At 41.6% G+C, this 20,285-nt stretch overlaps 1 protein-coding gene across 7 annotated transcripts in view; it reads left to right on the forward strand.

Moving 5' to 3' along the window:
* Positions 1-20,285, forward strand: part of BCAS3 (BCAS3 microtubule associated cell migration factor) — a 1,370,469-nt gene that overhangs the window by 555,985 nt on the left and 794,199 nt on the right. For all 7 annotated transcript variants that reach the window (XM_073665482.1, XM_073665487.1, XM_073665488.1 and 4 more), the window contains one exon: positions 16,998-17,148. In XM_073665482.1, coding sequence (XP_073521583.1) covers positions 16,998-17,148 — 151 coding nt within the window. The remainder of the gene's footprint in view (positions 1-16,997; positions 17,149-20,285) is intronic.

Here is a 20,285-nt window from a genome sequence, read left to right on the forward strand (position 1 = left end):
AAGCCATGGACTGTTCCATAATGAAGTAAATTGTGAAACAGCTTCTATTCCTTGTAATTTTTTCACCGTCCCCCAAAGTTTATGGCATAGCAGCATAGTCGGTATTTTGCCTCCAAGTGTCCCAAACCCATGCGCCTCCAGTATCTCCTAGAGTTTATCTGATTGGAAATAATGCTATAGCAACACATGTTGAGCTCCCACCCTTCCTTCCAGGGTCGTTCCATCCCCGGATGTGCTGAAGCTGAGATGCCACTTAATATACCCATGGATTAGGAACCACAAGCCCTCCCATTGTTTTGTTTTTTTGCAATGTTTCCAGTTTAATTTTCGGAGTCGGTTTGCTCCATATTACTTTTCTAAACTTCTGACTGACTTTAAAGAAAAATCTCCGATTTATCCATATTGGGGAGTTGTGTAGAACTTACAGCAATTGTGGCACCCAGATCATTTTGACCAGGTTAGCACGGCCCACAACTGACAATGGTAACTTAGACCAGGCGCCTAGTTTACCTCTAAATGTAATTAATATTGGGTCAAGATTCAACTTACCATAACAATTTATTTTTGCTGATATATTGATGCCTAAATATTTAAACTCCGATATCATTTGTAAACCCAAATTAATGTAGTGGGAAGCATTCTCATCTGTATTGTCCAATGGAAGTATGACTGATTTGCTCCAGTTTATCTTCAGGCCATAGTATTTTCCAAATGTTTCTATCGTTTCCATTGCTATAGGAAGGGACTCATAAGTTTTGGCCAGAAATAATAAAGTGTCGTCAGCGTATATTGCGACCTTCTCTTCACTATTCCCTCTACGAAACCCAACTCTTCCCTGATAACCAATGCCAGGGGTACAATGACCATTGCAAAGAGCAGAGGGGACAATGGGCACTCCTGCCGCGTACCCTTACTTAGTCCAAAAGCTGGGGAGAGGTGTCTATTTACCTGTATTCTAGCCACCGGCCTACCATACAGCAATTTAACCCATGAAATAAAACTAGGTCCTTAACAAACCTTTTCCAACACCGCACATAAATATTCCCACTCAACAGAATCGAACACCTTAGCGGTGTCCAGTGAACATACAGCTCTATCCCCATCACCACCCACCAGCAATTGAAGGTTAAGAAACAATCTCCAGATATTAACAGCTGTGGATCCAGCAGGCATAAAGCCTGACTGGTCAGTATGAATTACTGTAGAAATTACTGTATTCAATCTAGATGCCAGAACCTTCGCAATGATTTTAACATCTGTAGCGTCGGCGTCTCTGCCTCCGCCGTTCCCCTCACCGCCGCGATCCCTGTCCGGCGTCCTCCTGCTCCCCTGCTGCTGCACTCTCCCTCCCTCTTAAAGGGGCTGCGCGTGCCGTCCTAAAGAGTCCCCGGCCAATGGTCGGAGGACCTCTCCTATTTAAAGCACCTCCTCTAACCAAGCAGCGCCCGCTCCGGCAGCACCTCAATCCAGTGGGGCTGTGGCATCCAGCTTTGGACCCCGGCTTTCTGTGCCTCCACGTTTTGGTAACCCTCTCCTATGTCGGGACTTCATAAATCAGTGCACGCTGCACTTTGAACTCCTGGCACATCAGTTCACCTCCGACCGGCCAAGGTGGCGTTCATCATGTCTCACCTCACCGGAGAGGTGTTGGCGTGGCTTAAGCCTCTGTGGGAGAGAGGGGATCCTTTGGTGTTTTATCTTCAGGCTTTCCTCGTGGCCTTCTGGAAGTTGTTCGATGAGCCCGGACGAAAATCTTCTACTGCCTCCTCACTTCTCCGACTCCTCCAAGGGAGTCTCACTGTGGGCCAGTATGCCGTACGTTTCTGAACCCTCGCATCTGAACTTGCCTGGAACAATGAGGCCCTGGTGTCCACCTTTTGGGAGGGCCTTTCCAGACGGATCAAGGATGACCTAGCCGGTCGTGACATACCTCCCTCCCTGGACGACCTGGTGTCATTAGCTACCCAGATTGATATCCGTTTCCTGGAAAGCGCTAAGGAGATGACCCGTGTGAGGAGACCTCTGCGCCTCGCTCCCGTCCTCCAAAGACCAAGTCAAGATGGTCACGTCTCGCCAGGAGACCCGTCGTGCTGAAGAGAGTTGCTTCTATTGTGGCAATATAGAGCATCAGATCCGCTCTTGCCGGTGTGACCGGGAAACTCCAATGTCTAGGACCGCTTGGAGAGGTTGTCCTAGGCAAGAGTTCTTCCTTTCCGCCCTTGACTCTGTCCTTTTCGGTTACCAGTGGTGAGACCCGCTTCTTCGAGACTGCCCATCGGGATTCCGGAGCCGCTGGGAATTTCATCCAACAAGCCGTTGTGGAGCGCTTTCAGATTCCTACCATACGTCTGGCTGATCCTTTTGCGGTTTCCTCTGTCAGTGGAAAGCCTCTCCCTGAAACCATCTTGTTGGTCACTGAGCCGGTAACCCTTCAGGTGGGAATGCTGCACTCGGAGAAGATTTCCTTTTATGTACTGTCCGTTCTCTCTCATCCCATCTTGCTTGGCCTGCCTTGGTTACAGAGACACGAGCCCGTCCTGAATTGGAGCTCGGGAGAGGTGCTCTGTTGGGGTCAGGAATGCCATAAGACCTGTCTGGTTCCGGTTCGTCCTGCTCGACCCCTGTCTACTCCGGCTAACCTACCTGGCCTGCCGGCACCCTACTGGTCATATGCGGACGTCTTTGATAAAAAGGAGGCAGAAACTCTACCACCTCATAAGCCGTATGATTGCCCCTTCGACCTAATACCTGGTGCTTCACCTCCTCGCGGGCGAATCTACCTGTTGTCGCTGGCCGAGACCTGTGCCATGTCTGAATATATTGAAATCTTGCTAGGAGATTTATCCAGAAATCCACCTCTCCGGTTGGAGCAGGATTCTTTTTCGTCAAAAAGAAAGACGGCTCTCTTCGTCCTTGTATCGACTATAGGGGCCTAAACCAGATCACCATCAAAAATAAGTACCCCCTGCCTCTTATCTCAGAGCAGTTTGACCGCCTAAAAGGCGCTAAGATCTTCACTAAGCTCGATCTTCGTGGGGTGTACAATCTGGTCCGGATTCACCAGGGAGACGAGTGGAAGACGGCATTCAACACTCGGAATGGTCACTACGAATACCGCTTGATGCCCTTCGGTCTCTGTAATGCTCCTCCCTCTTAAAGGTGCCACGCGCGCCATACTAAAGAGTCCCTGGCCAATGGTCGGAGGACCTCTCCTATTCAAAGCACCTCCTCCAATATGGAGGTGCCTGTACAAGGTTGTTGTTTCTGTGCTAACACTCTCCTCAGCCCTCAGGTTCCAGTGCCTGCTAGTCTGTCTATCAGCTGTGCCCGCCAGTCTGTCTATCAGCTGTGCCCGCCAGCCTATCAGCTGTGCCCGCCAGCCTGTCTATCTGCCGTGCCTGCCAGCCTGTCTACCAGCCATGCCCGCCAGCCTGTCTATCAGCCGTGCCCGCCTGCCTGTCTATCTGCCGTGCCCGCCAGCCAGTCTACCTGCCGCGCCTGCCGGCCTGCCTACCCTGAACACCTGTCAGGTTACCTGCCGTGCCCGCCTGCTTGCCTACCCGGATCACCTGTCTGGCTACCTGCCATGCCCGCCTGCTTGCCTACCCGGATCACCCGTCAGGCTACCTGCCGTGCTCATCCACTTTACCTGTTAGCATCAGCCATCTGACTCTTGGGAGTCGCCTACTCTCACACAAGATCGGTCCCAGAATGGCACCTGGTTCACCTGCCCGGTCCCTCCTTGGTTCACGGAGTCGACTAAGCCGCCATGTGACCAGGGTCGGTCCGAGTAGGCACTTAGTTACGCCCCTCTGGTCCCTCCTTGCATCCCAGCACAGAGGTTCCACCACCCGGATCCGTAACAACATCAGTTGGCAATAAAGATATGGGCCTGTATAAATCGGGGATTAAAGGGTGGCTGGCTTAGGTATGACTATCTCGGCCTCTTGCATTGAATGGGGCAGAGCTCCCCAACCTCTCCGCTTCCTCGAAGGTAGCCAGTAAGTGGGGAAGTAGAATATCTCCAAATTTCTTATATATTTCTGTGGGAAGCCCGTCTAGTCCTGGTGATTTGTTATTAGCCATAGAGGCTACTGCCATTTGTAACTCCTCCAGCTGTAGTGGTCTATTTAAAAATTCTTGATCTTTACTGCTGAATGTCGCTAGTTTGATTTCCCTCAAGTAAGATAAGATTTGTTCTCTATTGAATTGCAGTTTGGATGTATATAAATCTTTGTAAAATTCTAAAAGTATTCAAGATTTGGTCAGTCTGATTTACGATCACTCCTTCCTTGTCCTTCAAAGCACCAATAAAAGTACTCCCCATCTGGGCTCTTGCTATCATGGCCAGTAAGTGTCCTGCCTTCTCCCCCTCCCCGAAGAAGTGTGTCTGAGCAAACATGCGTTTGTTTTTAGCTTTTTCCTTGATATGTGTGGTGTACACTTCTTGTGCCTCTCCCCACACCATCAAGTCCTCTTTTACACCAGTTAATACAAATTTCTCTCCTGTAGATCTTACTCTATCCCGTAAAAACTTCCCGAAACTGTTTGGTCTTAGTTTTTAGATTTGTTAATGGCATGTATTAAGACTCCTCGTAAGCACGCCTTCATGGCATCCCATAATGAGTTTTGCGACACTCGTTTGTTGTTTTCCTTAAAATAGTGTTCTAAGGTATATGTGATCAGTTTAATATCTATAATTTGAAGCCAGAAGGGATTCATGGCCCACATAGTCAGAGAATCTAGCGGCCTGGGTAAAAAACAAAGAGTAGTTAGCAAGGGTGAGTGATCTGATAACACTCTGGGCAAATATTTCACTGTTCTTACCAAGGGGGAAATTCTGTTATGCTCAAAAGTTTACATACCCTGGCAGAATTTTTCCTTTCTTGGCCTTGTTTCAGAGAATATGAATGATGGCAAAAAAACCTTTTTCTCCACTCTTGGTTACTGGTTGGGTGAAGCCATTTATTGTCAAACTACTGTGTTTTCTCTTTTTAAATCTTAACGACAACCAAAAACATCCAAATGACCCTGATCAAAAATTCACATACCCTGATGATTTTGGCCCGATAACATGCACAGAATTTGGCACAAATGGGTTTGAATGGCTACTAAAGGTAACATCCTCACCTGTGACCTGTTTGCTTGTAATCAGTGTGTGTGCATAAAAGCTGAGTGAGCTTCTGGGATCCAGACAGACTCTTGCATCTTTCATCCAGCCACTGACGTTTCTGGATTGTGAGTTATGGGGAAAACAAAAGAATTGTCAACGGATCCACGGGAAAAGGTAGTTGAACTATATAACACAGGAAAGGCATGCAAAAAAATATCTAAGGAACTGATAATGCTAGTCAGCAGCGTTCAAACTGTGATTAACAAATGGAAAAGCAGGTGCTCTGTTAAAACCAAACCACGGTCAGGTAGACCAACAAAAATTTCGGCCACAACTGCCAGGAAAATTGTTTGGGATGCCAAGAAAAACCCACAAATAACATCAGCTGAAATTCAGGACTCTCTGAAAACTAGCGGTGTGGCTGTTTCAAGATGCACAATAAGGAGGCACTTGAAGGAAAATGGGCTGCATGGCTGAGTCGACAGAAGAAAGCCATTACTACGCAAATGCCACAAAGTCTCATGCCTACAATATGCCAAACAGCACAGAGACAAGCCTCAAAACTTCTGGAACAAGGTAATTTGGAGTGATGAGACCAAAATTGAACTTTTTGGCCACAACCATAAGCGTTACATTTGGAGAGAGGTCAACAAGGCCTATGATGAAAGGAACACCATTCCTACAGTAAAGCATGAAGGTGGATCGCTGATGTTTTCGGGATGTGTGAGCTACAAAGGCACAGGAAACTTTGTAAAAGTTGAAAGAAAGATGAATGCAGCACGTTAACAACAAATACTGGAGGCAAATTTGCACTCATCAGCCCGGAAGTTGCGCATGGGACGTACTTGGACGTTACAACATGACAACGATCCAAAACACCATGCCAAGTTGACCTATTATTGGCTACAGCAGAACAAAGTGAAGGTTCTGGAGTGGCCATCTCAATCTCCTGACCTCAATATCATTGAGCCACTCTGTGGAGATCTCAAGCGCGCAGTTCATGCTAGACAGCCCAGGAATTTACAGGAACTGGAGGCTTTTTGCCAAGAAGAATGGGCAGCTTTGCCATCTGAGAAATTAAAGAACCTCATCCACAACTACCACAAAAGACTTCAAGCTGTCATTGATGTTAGAGGGGTCCATACACTGTATTAAGAACTGGGGTATGTGAACTTTTGATCAGGGTCATTTTGATGTTTTTGGTTGTCATTAAGATTTAAAAAGAGAAAACACAGTAGTTTGACAATAAATGGCTTCACCCAACCAATAACCATGAGTGGAGAAAAAGTTTTTTTTGCCATCATTCATATTCTCTGAAACAATGCTAAGAAAGGAAAAATTCTGCCGGGGTATGTAAACTTTTGAGCACAACTGCATGTTCTGTGCCCAATACCATATCAATACGCGATTATGTTTTATGTGTCTTAGAATAGCAAGAAAATTGTCTATTGTTAGGATATTTGAGACGCTATATGTCCACTAATCATAGTTCTGATAGTATTTCTCCAAACTTAGTTATGGGAGCAGTTGTAGCAGTGTCTGATTTATATCTATACCAAAAGGGTTGAACAACAACATTGAAATCTCCCATGCAAAGGACTGGAACTCCCGGTATCTTATTCATTAGTGAAGCAATATTTTTCAGAGTAATGTTGTTATATGGAGGAGGAACATAGACTGCCACAAGTAAAATTTCTCCTGTGAATATTTTACAGTGTATGCCCACAAATCTGCCCTCTCCATCTATCTTGGAATCAATTATTTCAAAAGGGATAGTCCTATGTGCTAGGATGCTAACCCCCCTAGAATATGTGGAGAAGGTAGAGTGGAAGCTGTGGCCTATCCATGAATATTTCATGCCCACAACATTGATTTTCCCAAAGTGCCTTTCCTTGAGACACACCACTGCAGGCAGGTAAGTTCCATGACTGATGCTCTCTTTAAGGAGTCCCCCAGTCCTCTAACATTTCATAAAAGAAATTTTACTTTATCCGCCATAATATCTAGTCATATATGGAATAAGAAATACAGGTGAATTGTAAGGTATCCCACCTTTCTCTTCTTTTTTATAACCCTCTTTACAGTATTTACACTCAATCGGCTTGACCGCTAGTATCTGCAGAACCAGACAACAAGTAACAGAAACAAAAACCCCACAAACACATTTAAATGAGTAAACATTAATCCATCCATTCAAGAAAGAAGAAAGGCACCAGTCCATCCTGTAGCCGTAAAGAAGGCAAGTGAACAATCAACCTAAAACGAAAAGGGTTAAACACTTCCTGAGGGCCTGCAATATAAGGATATAGCTCAGGATAGTTGTGTCCACTGGGCCGTGGGCTAAGCCGTAAAGGATATGACCCCCAACTGTCAATCGGGAGGCTCCGATGGCATATATCTTTAATTATCCAGGTTCAAAGTTATTGATTTTGACGGATCCTCTGCTCATTCAGATCAATCCAACGGAGTGCATCTTTCGGATGTTCAAATAAGAAAGTCTCTCCCAGAGCCGCCACTCTATTTTTCTCAGGGTAAATCATGGAATATGAGATTTACAGACTGCACAGCCTTCGTTTTACATCAAGAAACTGTGCCCTACGTTTTGAAACTTTAATGGAGTAATCCGGAAAAAAGGAAATTCTTTGGCCGTTCATAGAAATGTCTCCTTTATCACAGGCAGCCTTAAGGATGGCATCTCTGTCTTTGTAGTGCAGCAGCTTTATTAATACTGGATGTGGAGGAGCCCCTGGTGGCAGTAGCCGGGTTGACACTCTGTTCGCCCTCTCAACAGCAAACAAAGCTGACAGGCAATCCGTCCCGAACAAAGAACGTAACCATGTCACAAAGTACTCATTTGGATTATTGCTCTCAGTTTTGTCCCGGATTATTTGAGGCTGTTCATCCTCCAGATCACCAATTCTGCCCTCTGCTGCTGTAGTGCGGTCATTAACTTTTTGTAGCCCTTGCCTCTTATAAGAAAGTTCCTCTTTGATCTCTCCCATCTGTATGTTAAGTGAGGCTAAAGCAGATCCATACTGTGTTACAGCCTTAAAAACATCCTTTATCGTGGGCTCAGTAATGTGCTGATCTGCATTATGGTGGGAAGCAGTGATTTCTGGTTGGGGCTGTGGGGCGCAGGAGCTTACAGAGTCATGTTCATCAGTGTTATTAAATTCCTGTGAGAGCGCAGAGAAGCGATTGGACACCTCAATGATTTATATATGTGCCTCATTGCCAGTGCAGGCTCCTGTGCTAGGAGCTCTAGTGAAGCCAGCCAGCCTCAGTGCTGTGCCTGCAGCCACTGACTTTCCCGCTCTGGTACCTGTTGCAGAAGGGCCAGCGCCAACTTGGATGCCTCCATCCCCTCCTGCCACCTCTCCTCCAGCCATTATCGGTCCTCCTTTGCACACCGGTGAGTGCTAGGGCGGGTATAGAAGGGGTATTACCACTTTTTGTGAAGTTAGGGGCCCAGTGGATCCTTCGGCAGGCTACTTATCCCAGGAGCTCTTCTGCCACACATCTGCTCACATATCCGGCCAGGCCACGCCCCACAAAACAAGCACACTGTTAAGTGATAGGATGGAGGCGAACTGCCAGATTAAATCAGAGTACCTTGATTAGGTGAAAAGTTCAAGATAATGTACACAATTGCGTGGATATTGGTTTTGATTATGCCAAAACATTGGTTCAGTTATAATGACATCATTGTGAAATCACTCCTGATGAGCTAGTGAAAAGTGGTTGTATTATTTGCCATCAGGTAGGCTAAACATCAAGAATGCTCCCGTTTTTCTAAAGCTGAATCTTCATGGTCTCTGGGTCTGACAGAAGAAGAAATAGAATAGCTGGAGAGACAAAAAGCGCAATAGGGTCTTATCCGGTAAACAAAGGATATAAAAAAAGCAATGGTGCTCACCTGGTAGGGTTGTGCCAATCACAACTTCTTTAGAAAGCACGTAAAGGCTTCTGCAGGACCACCAAATAGATAAGATGCAACAGATGAGGAATGTGGTGGTTGAAAATTATGAATGTGGTTTATTTCGTCAACGCTTTTCAAGGTGTTCAAACCTCTACATCAGGACAAAACCGCATCAAAATCATCGTATTTTGGACATTTGTCTGCATGGATTTTCAACCACCACATTCCTCATCTGTGACAGAAGAAGAAGACATAAGGCCCAATTAATCAAAACTGGCATTGTTCACACCGGTCTTCACGAGTATATCTGCTGGAGTCACATTATCCTGATTCATGAAGATGTGTATGCCTGGCTGATAGGTATGCACCTCAGTTTGCACCTTGCCACAAATCTTACTCCAGTTATTGCTGCAGTAAGATTTGTGGCATAGTGAACACCACTGTTCATCCTGAATTTGATGATTGGCGGTCGCCCCACCCCAGCTCTGCCCAACTTTTTCAGTGTGAGTTGTGCCAAGTTGCGCCAAAATTTTGCAAAGTTTTTTACGCCATAATACTGGCGTAAAAGCTTTGATGAATGGGGCTCATAGTGTTTATTGGTGGGAAACCCTTGTATATTAACATTAAATTAATAGTAAATTTCTGTGACCTCAGTACTCAAAATTTCCACCAAATGTCCTACATTTTGCATTTCTTTTATGAATGATCCCCTATATACATTTACTCGGCTGGGCTGCATCTGTAACAGAAGTGCTGTTATTGGGAGCAGTCCTGGGGGCCTACACTTTTAAGAAATAATCACAATAATCCATCAGTTTTTATAAGATAAAATGAGGATTATTTACTAAGCAATTTTACACCATCATAGAAGAATTTCTGTTATTTAAATGATCCAGTTTCAACATATGTTCCTGTTGGATTAGATTTAGAAGAAAGAAAATAGAGTGTGTTGCATTTCAAGCATTAACTGTAATCCTTACTGCACACCATATGTAAAAGAAGCCTGGCAGAGGATGTGACAATGTATGTTAGCAGAAGCCATCATTTACTGCTTAGAAATGAGTGCTGATGCTGGTCTCTTTCACTGTTACACGCCTGCCTCTTTTCAGTCTGCCATTTAAACACATTAACAACACTCACTTTTTCTAAATTATTTCAAACCCTTATCCTTTTATGACTTGTAGACAAAATGCTTTTTATTTAGCAAACAGATATTACTTATGAGAATGACAAATGGACGAGTTGCTGAGACTATTATTTCTGTGCCTCATCCTGGAAGGAGTTTCCTAAATTCATCACTAATCCTGCTTTGTGCCCTCTACTCTTTATTGACCTGGTACTTATTTATACTCATTAGCTTCTGTAGTTAATTAATTAACAGAATTACTTTGGCAATTTTAATGACTGTCACCCCTTCTTTCTGTTACGTGTCATTTTTTTTTTCATTTTAATATGAGAACTATTTGACCTTCTTATTTATTGCCATGTCTTATGCATTAAGCCTGTTTGTCTATCTTAGTATGTTACTGTGCAATTGTTCAAAAGCTCAATAAAATGTATGATCTTCACATCCCCATCATATACATGATATTGCTTTTGATGGATTTTAACATTTCATTGTAATCCACTGCTATCAGACACTCTTGAGTCATGTTCTTAAAAACATATGAAATCCAATGAGGTTTCCTTATTAATCAATCTAAACATATTTGTAAAGGGGCTTCCATTAAGAATTTTCTATCTTTCATAGACTGTGCCTGTGTAAAAATATCTAATTTAATTATACTCACTTTCCACAGGTCCAGCAATGACTGTCTGGTCATTTTTAACAGGCTGCAGCAGTTATGTCATGAATATAGTGCACCTAACTACTGCAGCCAACTAGCACTCTTGCACAATAATTGTTGCAGTCTTAATATCATCGCTACAGCCTGTCAACAAAGACAAAAGCAGTGGCGGAGAGGCATTGCTGAACCTGCGGAGGGCTAGGTTACAGTCCTGCTCATTGTTATTGGCACCCATGAAGTTTAACTACATAATGTGTAATATCTCCTGAAAAAAATTAATCAAGTGAAACAGTTTTTTTGTGCAGAGCACTCATGTTAAATACAAAAGAGCAAATGATGAGCAATAATTTAAAATCAAAAACAATGGAAGTGACAAATAGAAAAACCTATAGCTTGCTGTGACACTGGTATTGGCGCCTTATACATTAATTTAGCATGGAAACACATTTTGAGTCGCCTGTGGCAAATCACAAAAGAGGTTCTCCTGTTATTAATTGTTGGTGCCCATGTGACATGAATTAGCCAATGAATGATGACTTCACTGTTTTAAAAAGCCACATGCTAGGCCCTGTTGCTTTGTCACAATGTTGAAGACTAGGGAGCTGTCTGAGGACATCAGAACTGCCATTATTAGCAAACACATGACTTCCAAAGGGTATAAGGCCATCTTCAAAGACCTTGGTATCCCAGTTTCAACAGTGCGCAATGTTATTAAGAAGTTTCCCAAGCATGGAACCGTCAAGAACCTCCCTGGACGTTGGGGAAAGAGGAATATTGACAAGAGATGTCTTCGAAGGTTTGTGCGAATGATGAAAAAATCACCACGTCTAACATCTAAAGACCTGAAGGCAAACATGGAACAGTCTGGGGTCATGGTTTCAACATGTACCACACTAAACCAAAACAGAGCTTTATAGGGAAAGGCCAAGGAAAAAACCATTGCTGAAGAAAAGACATAAAAAGGAACGACTGATCTTTGCCAAAGAGTACCTTGACAAACCACAATGTTCTATGGACAGATGAAACAAAAATAAAGCTTTTTGGCAATGCAAAGCAACAATTTACAGATGATGCAATGAAGCTTATAAGGAAAAGAACACCTTACCAACAGTTAAGCATGATGGAGGATCCATAATGCTGTGGGGTTGCTTTGCTGCGTCTGGTACTGGAAGCCTTGACCATATCACAGGAATCATGAAATCAGAGAATTATCAAGAGATTTTAGAGCGATATGTCCTACCCAGTGTAAGAAAACACAGTTTGAGTTGAAGATCATGAGTCCTCCAACAAGACGATGACCCAAAGCACACATTCAAAAGTACACAGGAAAGATTTAAAAAGAAAAAAATGGACTGTTTTAAAATGGCCAGCAATGAGTCCTGACCTCAATCCCATTGAAAATGTTTGGAGTGAGCTGAAATCTGTCATTGGGAAAAAGAACCTTGCATACATTCAAGAGCTTGAGCAAACTGCAAAGGAAGAGTGAGAGAAAATTACAGCTGAGAAGTATAAGAAGCTTATAGATGACTACAAGAAACATTTGGAGGCTGTCCTCAATTCCAATTCCAAAGGGTGTACAGCCAAGTATTAATTAGGGGTGCCTTTATTGCTGCACATGCTGTTTATTCTGTTTCTTCTTTGAAAATGCAACATGGAAGTTGAAAAACAATGTTTTATAGTTGTATTACTATGCACCACTAATTAAAAAATTCTGAGGATAAAACTTTGGTACATTTCCATTTATTTCTGAAGATATTGTACAGTCTATGAAAAAAATGAAGGGGTGCCAATAATGGTGACACACACTGTTGCTGAGTTTGTTATTTATATACTGGAAAAACTAAAGAGAATAGGAAATTTATCCTAGAAAACCCCTTTAAGTGCATACAGGAAATCATCCATGTATCAGTAGATAGGTTCGAGAAAATTATCCATTGTTCATCTCAATGATTATAGTACAACTTCACTTCATGTTTTCTCAAAAGTCTCATTAGATATTATTAAAGGAAATCTGCCACCAGGTTTTTTTCTACCCCATCTGAGAGCAGCATGATGGGATGGATGGGCAGAGGCCGTGATTGCAACCATGTGTGGCTTACAGGGCTGCTTGCTGCAGGTTTTATAAAATCACTGCTTTATCTGCTGCATCTCTACCAGTTCTCTTAAGGGCAGGTGCAGACAAGCATATTTTGGTCCAGATGTGAGCCTACAAAACATCGAATCACACTCGGATCAATGTTAGTCTATGGGACTGTGCACGTATCATATTTTTTCCTCGGACTGCGCCGGTCCAAGGAAGAAATCACTGTATGCCTGCGTTTGATCCGATATTAGGATTGCATTCGGCCATGCAAGTCAATGCGTACGTGGAAACCATTGGACTCAGATGTCATCTGTGAACAGTCCGATTTCCATGGTCTGACAGAATGGAGAAATGTTTTCACCCATCTTTTCCTCACCGGAGAGAATCTGATCACACTATCTTCACACTTTGATCAGAGTTTGATCAGAGTGTGATTTGCATAATCGACCCGATTCTCTCAGGTGAGACTATATGTGATAACTTGCACCAAGCCTCATGCGGAGCTCTGTATAACCCCACCCACACCACTGATTGCCAACTTTCTGTGTACACTGTGCATAGGCAGAAAGCTGCCAATCAGTGTTGGGAGCAGGATTAAAAAGATCTTGTGAATATTGGAGACTACATGGCAGCAGGTTTACTAGTCCTCTAGTGATAAAATCACTTTTATCATAACTGTAGTACGCAGCCCAGTAAGTGATACATCACTGGAATCAGGGTCTCTCTCTCCATTATGCTACTCTCAGATTAGATAGCAAAACCCTGTTGACAAATTTTATATTCAAGGGATGAAGTTTAAGGCACCTTATTATATAGTGTCAGGTGGCAATTGCACTTTCCACTTGTCATATCAGCTTGCAATGCAGAGAATAGTCGTGCTCTTGTAAGAGGTATAAGGAAAATGAAACTTTCTCCAACTTTTCTCTAGGATAAAAACCTGGTTCTCAGTATCTGCACACACACACACACACACACACACACACACACACACACACACACACACTCTCTTTATTTATTATAGACCTGTCATATTTATTACTAGGTTTTTGTTGTCTTTTTATTATCGTTTCATACTGTTTTCTCTCTTGCTTTGTCTTATGACTTTTTCTTGAACTGTGGTATAAACGCTCCTAGCATTTTTGTGCACCTGGCAAGGAGACTTGCAGTATCTGCTACACTTGTAACCCTTTTTTTTTTAACTGCAAACAGAAAAACTCCTTTTTACCTGGAATAAACTTTCTGTGGGCTAGCAAATTTCCTGTGATTTCCTTTAGTACATTATAATAACAGTGTAACCATCGCAATTACCTGCAATCATCCTCTGGTTATACGAGTAATTGCAGAATTGTTGTAATTTGAAAAGAATTTCTTTCCGCTGTCGTCCTCTGTCATGTGCGGCTCTCACTATTTACTTTGCTTCTGTGTCTTGTGGGACAAATAAATCCTTTAGAAGCGCTGCAGACAAGCACTGTGAAAACCATTAAACTTTCACCTGGGCCTAAATCATTAACAAATAAGTGTAATGTCAACATGCCATAATTATTACAATGGCTAAAGTTTTACTTGGGAATTTAGACACTTTATGTGTGTTTTCTTAAGAGTTACACATACTTATTTGCACATAATGTGGACTAACACACGGGTATTTAAACAGTAATTACCCTGCTACAACATTTTTCATTTAGATTTATCTTCCTCAAACTCTATGCCTTCAATCTGTGTTTGGTCCCTTATCCATTATTTACTTTGTTTTTATATAGTTTTCATCTGCATTTTATATGTTATCACTTTTTACCGGAAATATACAATCTTGCTTTTTTTTTTTTTTTTTTATATAAAGGAGCAGAGAAGCTTTTTTTTTTTTTCGAAGGTCCAAATTCATTAAGGGAACTTTCCTGCCTTCTTCCTTTGGCTGTTTTCTTTCCATTTCGAGTACCATTATGGTATTTCAGGCAGCTTCCTGTGAGAAATCCATTTCTATGCTGTTATTCTTCCTTGTAAAAAGGTGGCTGCGCTGGGGGTGTAGCCGTTTTGAAATTTTAAGAACCCTCTTGAAGCCAGGATTGTGTGGATCAGGCCTGGGATTTCTGTAATATGTACTGAAGAATGTACCAGTTATTTAGGAACTTAATTCCCAATATGGTTACTCTTTGATTAAGGACAAAAGCCAACATCTCATGGCATTATTGCAAACCCAAAAACTAGTTAATGATCTAAACTCTTTAACTCACTGTTTCTTGACTATTTAAAGTACTTTGATTTTATTACAAACAGGCTCATTCAAGGCTTTTCTCTTTCACATTTTTCCCCGTTTCTTTCTTCTCTGTGCTTTTCTTTCCCTCCATCCTGTGTAATTTGTAGCTCATTTCCTCTTCTGTCTGGGGGCTGAAAGGTTGTGAGTGGCTAACAATAGCTAGAGCAAGAGTTCTTGAGATGAGCAGCATCCATGTTTAGTGCTCAAAAGGTTAAACGGTGTTAGACTGTTTGGAAAACAGATTTTATTCATGGCATTTAAATCATGAAATAATCCTCACTAATCAAAACCATCAATCTCAGCTTGTTTGTAATGCTGTTTTCTTTTTAATGAAAGGTTAGCTTAGATACAGCTCTTCTGTGTCTTGCATTCTGTCCTTGCCATTTCTATAGAAGCACTTACCAGTATTGTTTTATTGCTTGCCTACTTTGGTTGCACTCCTAAATACTCTGTGTTATTGAAGCTGATCCCAAATGCACTAACCTTTTAGCTGATATTATTATTATATTATCATCAAACATTCTTTTAAATTAATCTGCATGTAGGGTTTCCTGATGAGCATGCAGCATAAAAATCCTTCTTTTGGCATTATAGCTAACTTTTCACTTGTTTTCTTAATTGTCAAATTAAGCGATCATTTCCTATACAGAAATTTAAAAAAGTGTGCAAGCAATAATTTGCATATAACTGTATTGAATCTATCAACTGATCTATCAGTACAAACAAAATTGACCTCCGTGCGGCAGATGAGCCGCTAACGGCCGCCATCTATTTTCTGAAATCCCGCGTCGCTGATTGGCCGCGGCCGGATCAATCAGCGACGCGGGATTTCCTCGACAGAAGGACAGACAGACAGATGGGATAAGACAATTATATATATATATATATATATATATATATATATATATATATATATATATATATATATAGGCAGTGAGGTTGTTCCCCGAGGAACATTTCAGCTTCTACCAGGAAGCCTTTTTAGAGCACTTTTTGCTATTTGTACTTTGAGGATTTTTGAGCTAAGATCCTAGGAGGAATTTTCCACCTCCCAACACAGGACTGTGCTGTAATCTTGTATTACTTATTACTATCATGTATATAGATATGCATTTTGAATTTGTTATTTTTACAAAATAGGACCGGTCTCTTGAACTGTGAAATGGTTTGATGATATATAGTTTAAAAGGATTGTCCAATACATATAATTAACTTTATAAAAATCTATTTTTAATTCCTAACCACTTTAGAAATTTGCTTTATTTGAAAATTCTGTACTGTAATCCATATACAGATAATCCCTAGATCTGTTTTTTATTTTACTTTACTTCCTGTGCCGTTTCATTTGAGGGGAGTCTCAAACAGGATGTCACAGGAGGATGGTCCAGCAGTCACTTCTCTGCAGCTTCTATCACACCTCGTGAAACAGGAAATCATCAGGTGGCAGCGCTGCTGTCACTTACGACAGATTCTTTCACCACCGTACTCTGATGACGTCCAGAATCATTTGTGGTGATGGAGGCAGAGAGAAGTGACTGCAGTGCCGCAGCTTCAATCACTGCCACCACACTTCTTCTGTCACCACCGCCCTCCAGCTTCTGTCCCTGACGCCTCTTTTACTGAAACGAGGCTCCCCTCAAATAAAATGTCACAGGAAGTTAAGTTAAAAAAAACAGATACAGGGATTAGCTGTTTATGGATTACAGTAGGGAATTTTCAAATAAAGCAAAGTGGTTAGGGATTTAAAATAGATATTTGTAAAGGGCATTATATGTGTCGGGCAACCTCTACAACTGTTTCTTGCAACATCTTTCATCATGTTGTTTTGTTCTTATTGACAGGCAAACTTAACAGTCAAGAAAACTACAATAATTTTACCAACAACAACCCAGGAAATCCACGACTGTCACCACTCCCCAGTCTGACCGTGGTGCTACCACTTGTTCAAATAAAGCAACCAATGACATTGGGGACTATTACAAAACGCACAGGGTGAGCATCGCTATCTCATTTATCTCTTCCTATAAATTATAATACTGAATATTTAATAAAAAAGTTTGTGTGCTTCTAAGGCTGTATTTTAATACCAATAGCAATTTGCATTGAGTGTATTACATTTTAACTCAAATATGAACTAATTTACCCATTGAGTAAAACTGCTATTAAGTGTTTGCAGCTAAATGCAAGATATGGATATTATGGGTAGTTTAGAACTTGAGGAATTTACTATGGTAAATCTAGTTAAACTAAAAGTAAATTCCATAGAATGTCATGGGAACTGCCAGGAGATTCCACATATATCTCCCCGCCGTTCCCAATGTTCACAAACAAGCACTCCGCTGCCTCCAACCATCAAGAACATTACGCAAGTGGCTGATGATTGATGGATGAGGCCGCAACTGCCTTCACTACTAGGCCGGATATCAGGGAGCTCATAGTGTACGTATAGTATATACACTTCCTATTCCAACCCATGGAATATATATACAGTATATACTCTTATACGGTCACTGTCAAGCTTCCCAATAACCCACGAAAAACCGGCTGCCACCACCAATTGTTTGTATAGGCCGACTAGACACCCGACCTGTAGCGTTTAGTTTCAGGGATGCGGTTTACAGAGCAAGAGCAACAGAGCTATTACATTTTATATATTTAATCCGGAAAAGTAGATACTGTTTATAAAAAATATACATAGATGTTACAAAATGGGAACAAAACAATACGCTATATACAATCACATACAATAAAAGGGATAACAAACTTAAAAGCACTAAACCTGTGTCACGGAAATGCCAAAAACCCAAATTCTGTTTTTTATTAAAGTTATGCCTACATACCTCCCCTTCGTGAGCTCATATGGTCATGGGATGTGCTAGGGCTTTAGAGGATTGTGAGATCCCCAACTTCGGCCCTGTAGGTCCCAGGCGGGAGATATTTTTGTAATGGTTCCTATCACGATTTTACCTTTCTATAGAGATGAAACATGGCATGGATAGCATCATCCATCTTTTCAATATTAAGTTGAAGGTGTTAGACCAGCCTTGCGGTGACGTGACTGAATGCGTTATGTTCGTCACTTTGCCACAGCGCTGAAAATATATCTTCCATGAATATTGGATCAACACAAACCCCATTATTCATCACTGACCACTGGCTTCAAAGTGTCTGAAATAATTCCCTTGAACAAAGGAAGTCCCTGCCTCGGAAAATGTACATCTCCACCTTTGAGTATACTAATCCTAGACTTGGTGGCTGGCTCTCAGCAGATCCCCTGTTATAATTACTGGTTCACCGCAGGAGGTCCTACTTCAGTGGAGGTTGAAGTGTCAGCTCTTTCTCACTTCCCCAGTTATAATTAATTCCATTTGTTTAATGTGAGGGTGATATATCCCCTCTCCGGAGATGTCTTTATGGATTTCACAATTTTTCTCTACGACAGCCACATCCACATCCAGCTATGTATGCTCTCATTACATCATGCAGGTAGTGAGTGCTGAAAAGAAAAGCTTTAACAGTGATTTTATGTAATATTCCATGTGTCAGTATTGATGATTGGTGGAGGTCCTACATCTGACACCCACACCAGTCACCTGTTACCAGATCCAGCAGCACCCGCATGTAAGTAGTATATAGAGTGGTAAATCAGATCATTTCCTATTCATTTGGTAACTGCTGAATCGGGGATGGGGGGTGTCAGGTGTCAGACATGCACCAAGCTGATATTAATTACCTATCCTAAGGATAGGTCATCAATATCTTAGTAGTAGCTTAACTCCTTAATATGCACACACAAGGACAGTATGACCAATAGTTGTAGTACACGCAGTCATATGCTAAGGAGTGTTGTTATGACCAGTAACTATCCTAACCTAATTAGATGAGTAATATAGTCAATAATACATGTAACCGCAGTAACATCCCAACTTTTATATACTACATGTAAAAAAAAAAGACACTAACCTTATAACAATAAATTGAACTATTACAAGGGTTGTTCACCTTTGGGGATATTTTTGTAATTGGGTTTCCTTAAAAAGTTTACCTTCTGCAGTGTCTGTGTTGCAATGTCTATTGCTGGCTGCAGAATGGGATAACTGAAAGGGAAACAAAGAGCTTGTGAAAGCCAAACGGTGCAAAATATTTCATGAAGCCAAATTGAAAGAATTACCGTATGTTTAGCCCAAAATGTATGCATTTAAGTAAATCAATAAATAATTGTCACCAGAGGTAGACAACCATTTACACCGACTAATCATATGCAAAATAGTTGCAAGTCAAAGTTATGTATGAGATAGCCAAGATGATTGTCTATAAAATAATGGTAGTCTCACATTTGAAACAGTACTGGATGGTGAGATATGGAGTCTGAAAGTCAAAAGTTCAAAACGGTGTTACTCTTTTGCTCGTCAGTGTAATGGAAGACATAAGATTCTGTATACTCTTCTGGAACTAATTATGGATTATAAAACCTAAAAATGGCGGTACATATAATGTAGTTCATGGGTTGATTAACCTACTGCAGTCATTATACCAAGTGTAAAATTCTATAGTTTCTTAGGCATAAATATGGATATTTGAATTTGGCTCTGAATTTTCTGAATCCGTGGCAGTTCATTGTATGGTATTTCTGTGGAGGGGGGCTTAAAATACAATATAGCTGTGAGACTTAAATTGAATCTGTCAGCAGATTTTTGCTATGTAATCTGAGAGGAGCATGATGGAGGGTCTAATACCCTGATTCCAGCTTTGTGTCACTTTCTAGGTTAGTGTTGTTGTTTTTTCAAAGAAATCCTATTTTTATCAGCAGGAGATTATCATTACAGGACTAGGTGATTCATGCCTACTGGTCAACTGCTGTGTGTAACCCCGACCCCAGCAGTGATTAGCAGCTTTCTACTCGTGCACAGTTTACATAGAAAGCTGCCAATCAGTGGTGTGGGCGGGTTATATAGAGCTCAGCATTCTGAGCACTGCTAGATCTGCAGCAGAGAAAACAGTGATTGTATCAAAGTAATAGCATGAGTAAGTAAGTGACACATCTCTGAAATCACGGTCTCAGCCCCTACATCCGGATGCTCTCAGATTACATAGCAAAACCTGCTGACATATTCCTTTTAAAATTATTA

Source organism: Phyllobates terribilis, unplaced genomic scaffold (genome assembly GCF_046119375.1).
Source record: "Phyllobates terribilis strain yellow unplaced genomic scaffold, ASM4611937v1 Scaffold_2__4_contigs__length_985480577, whole genome shotgun sequence".
NCBI lineage: Eukaryota > Metazoa > Chordata > Amphibia > Anura > Dendrobatidae > Phyllobates > Phyllobates terribilis.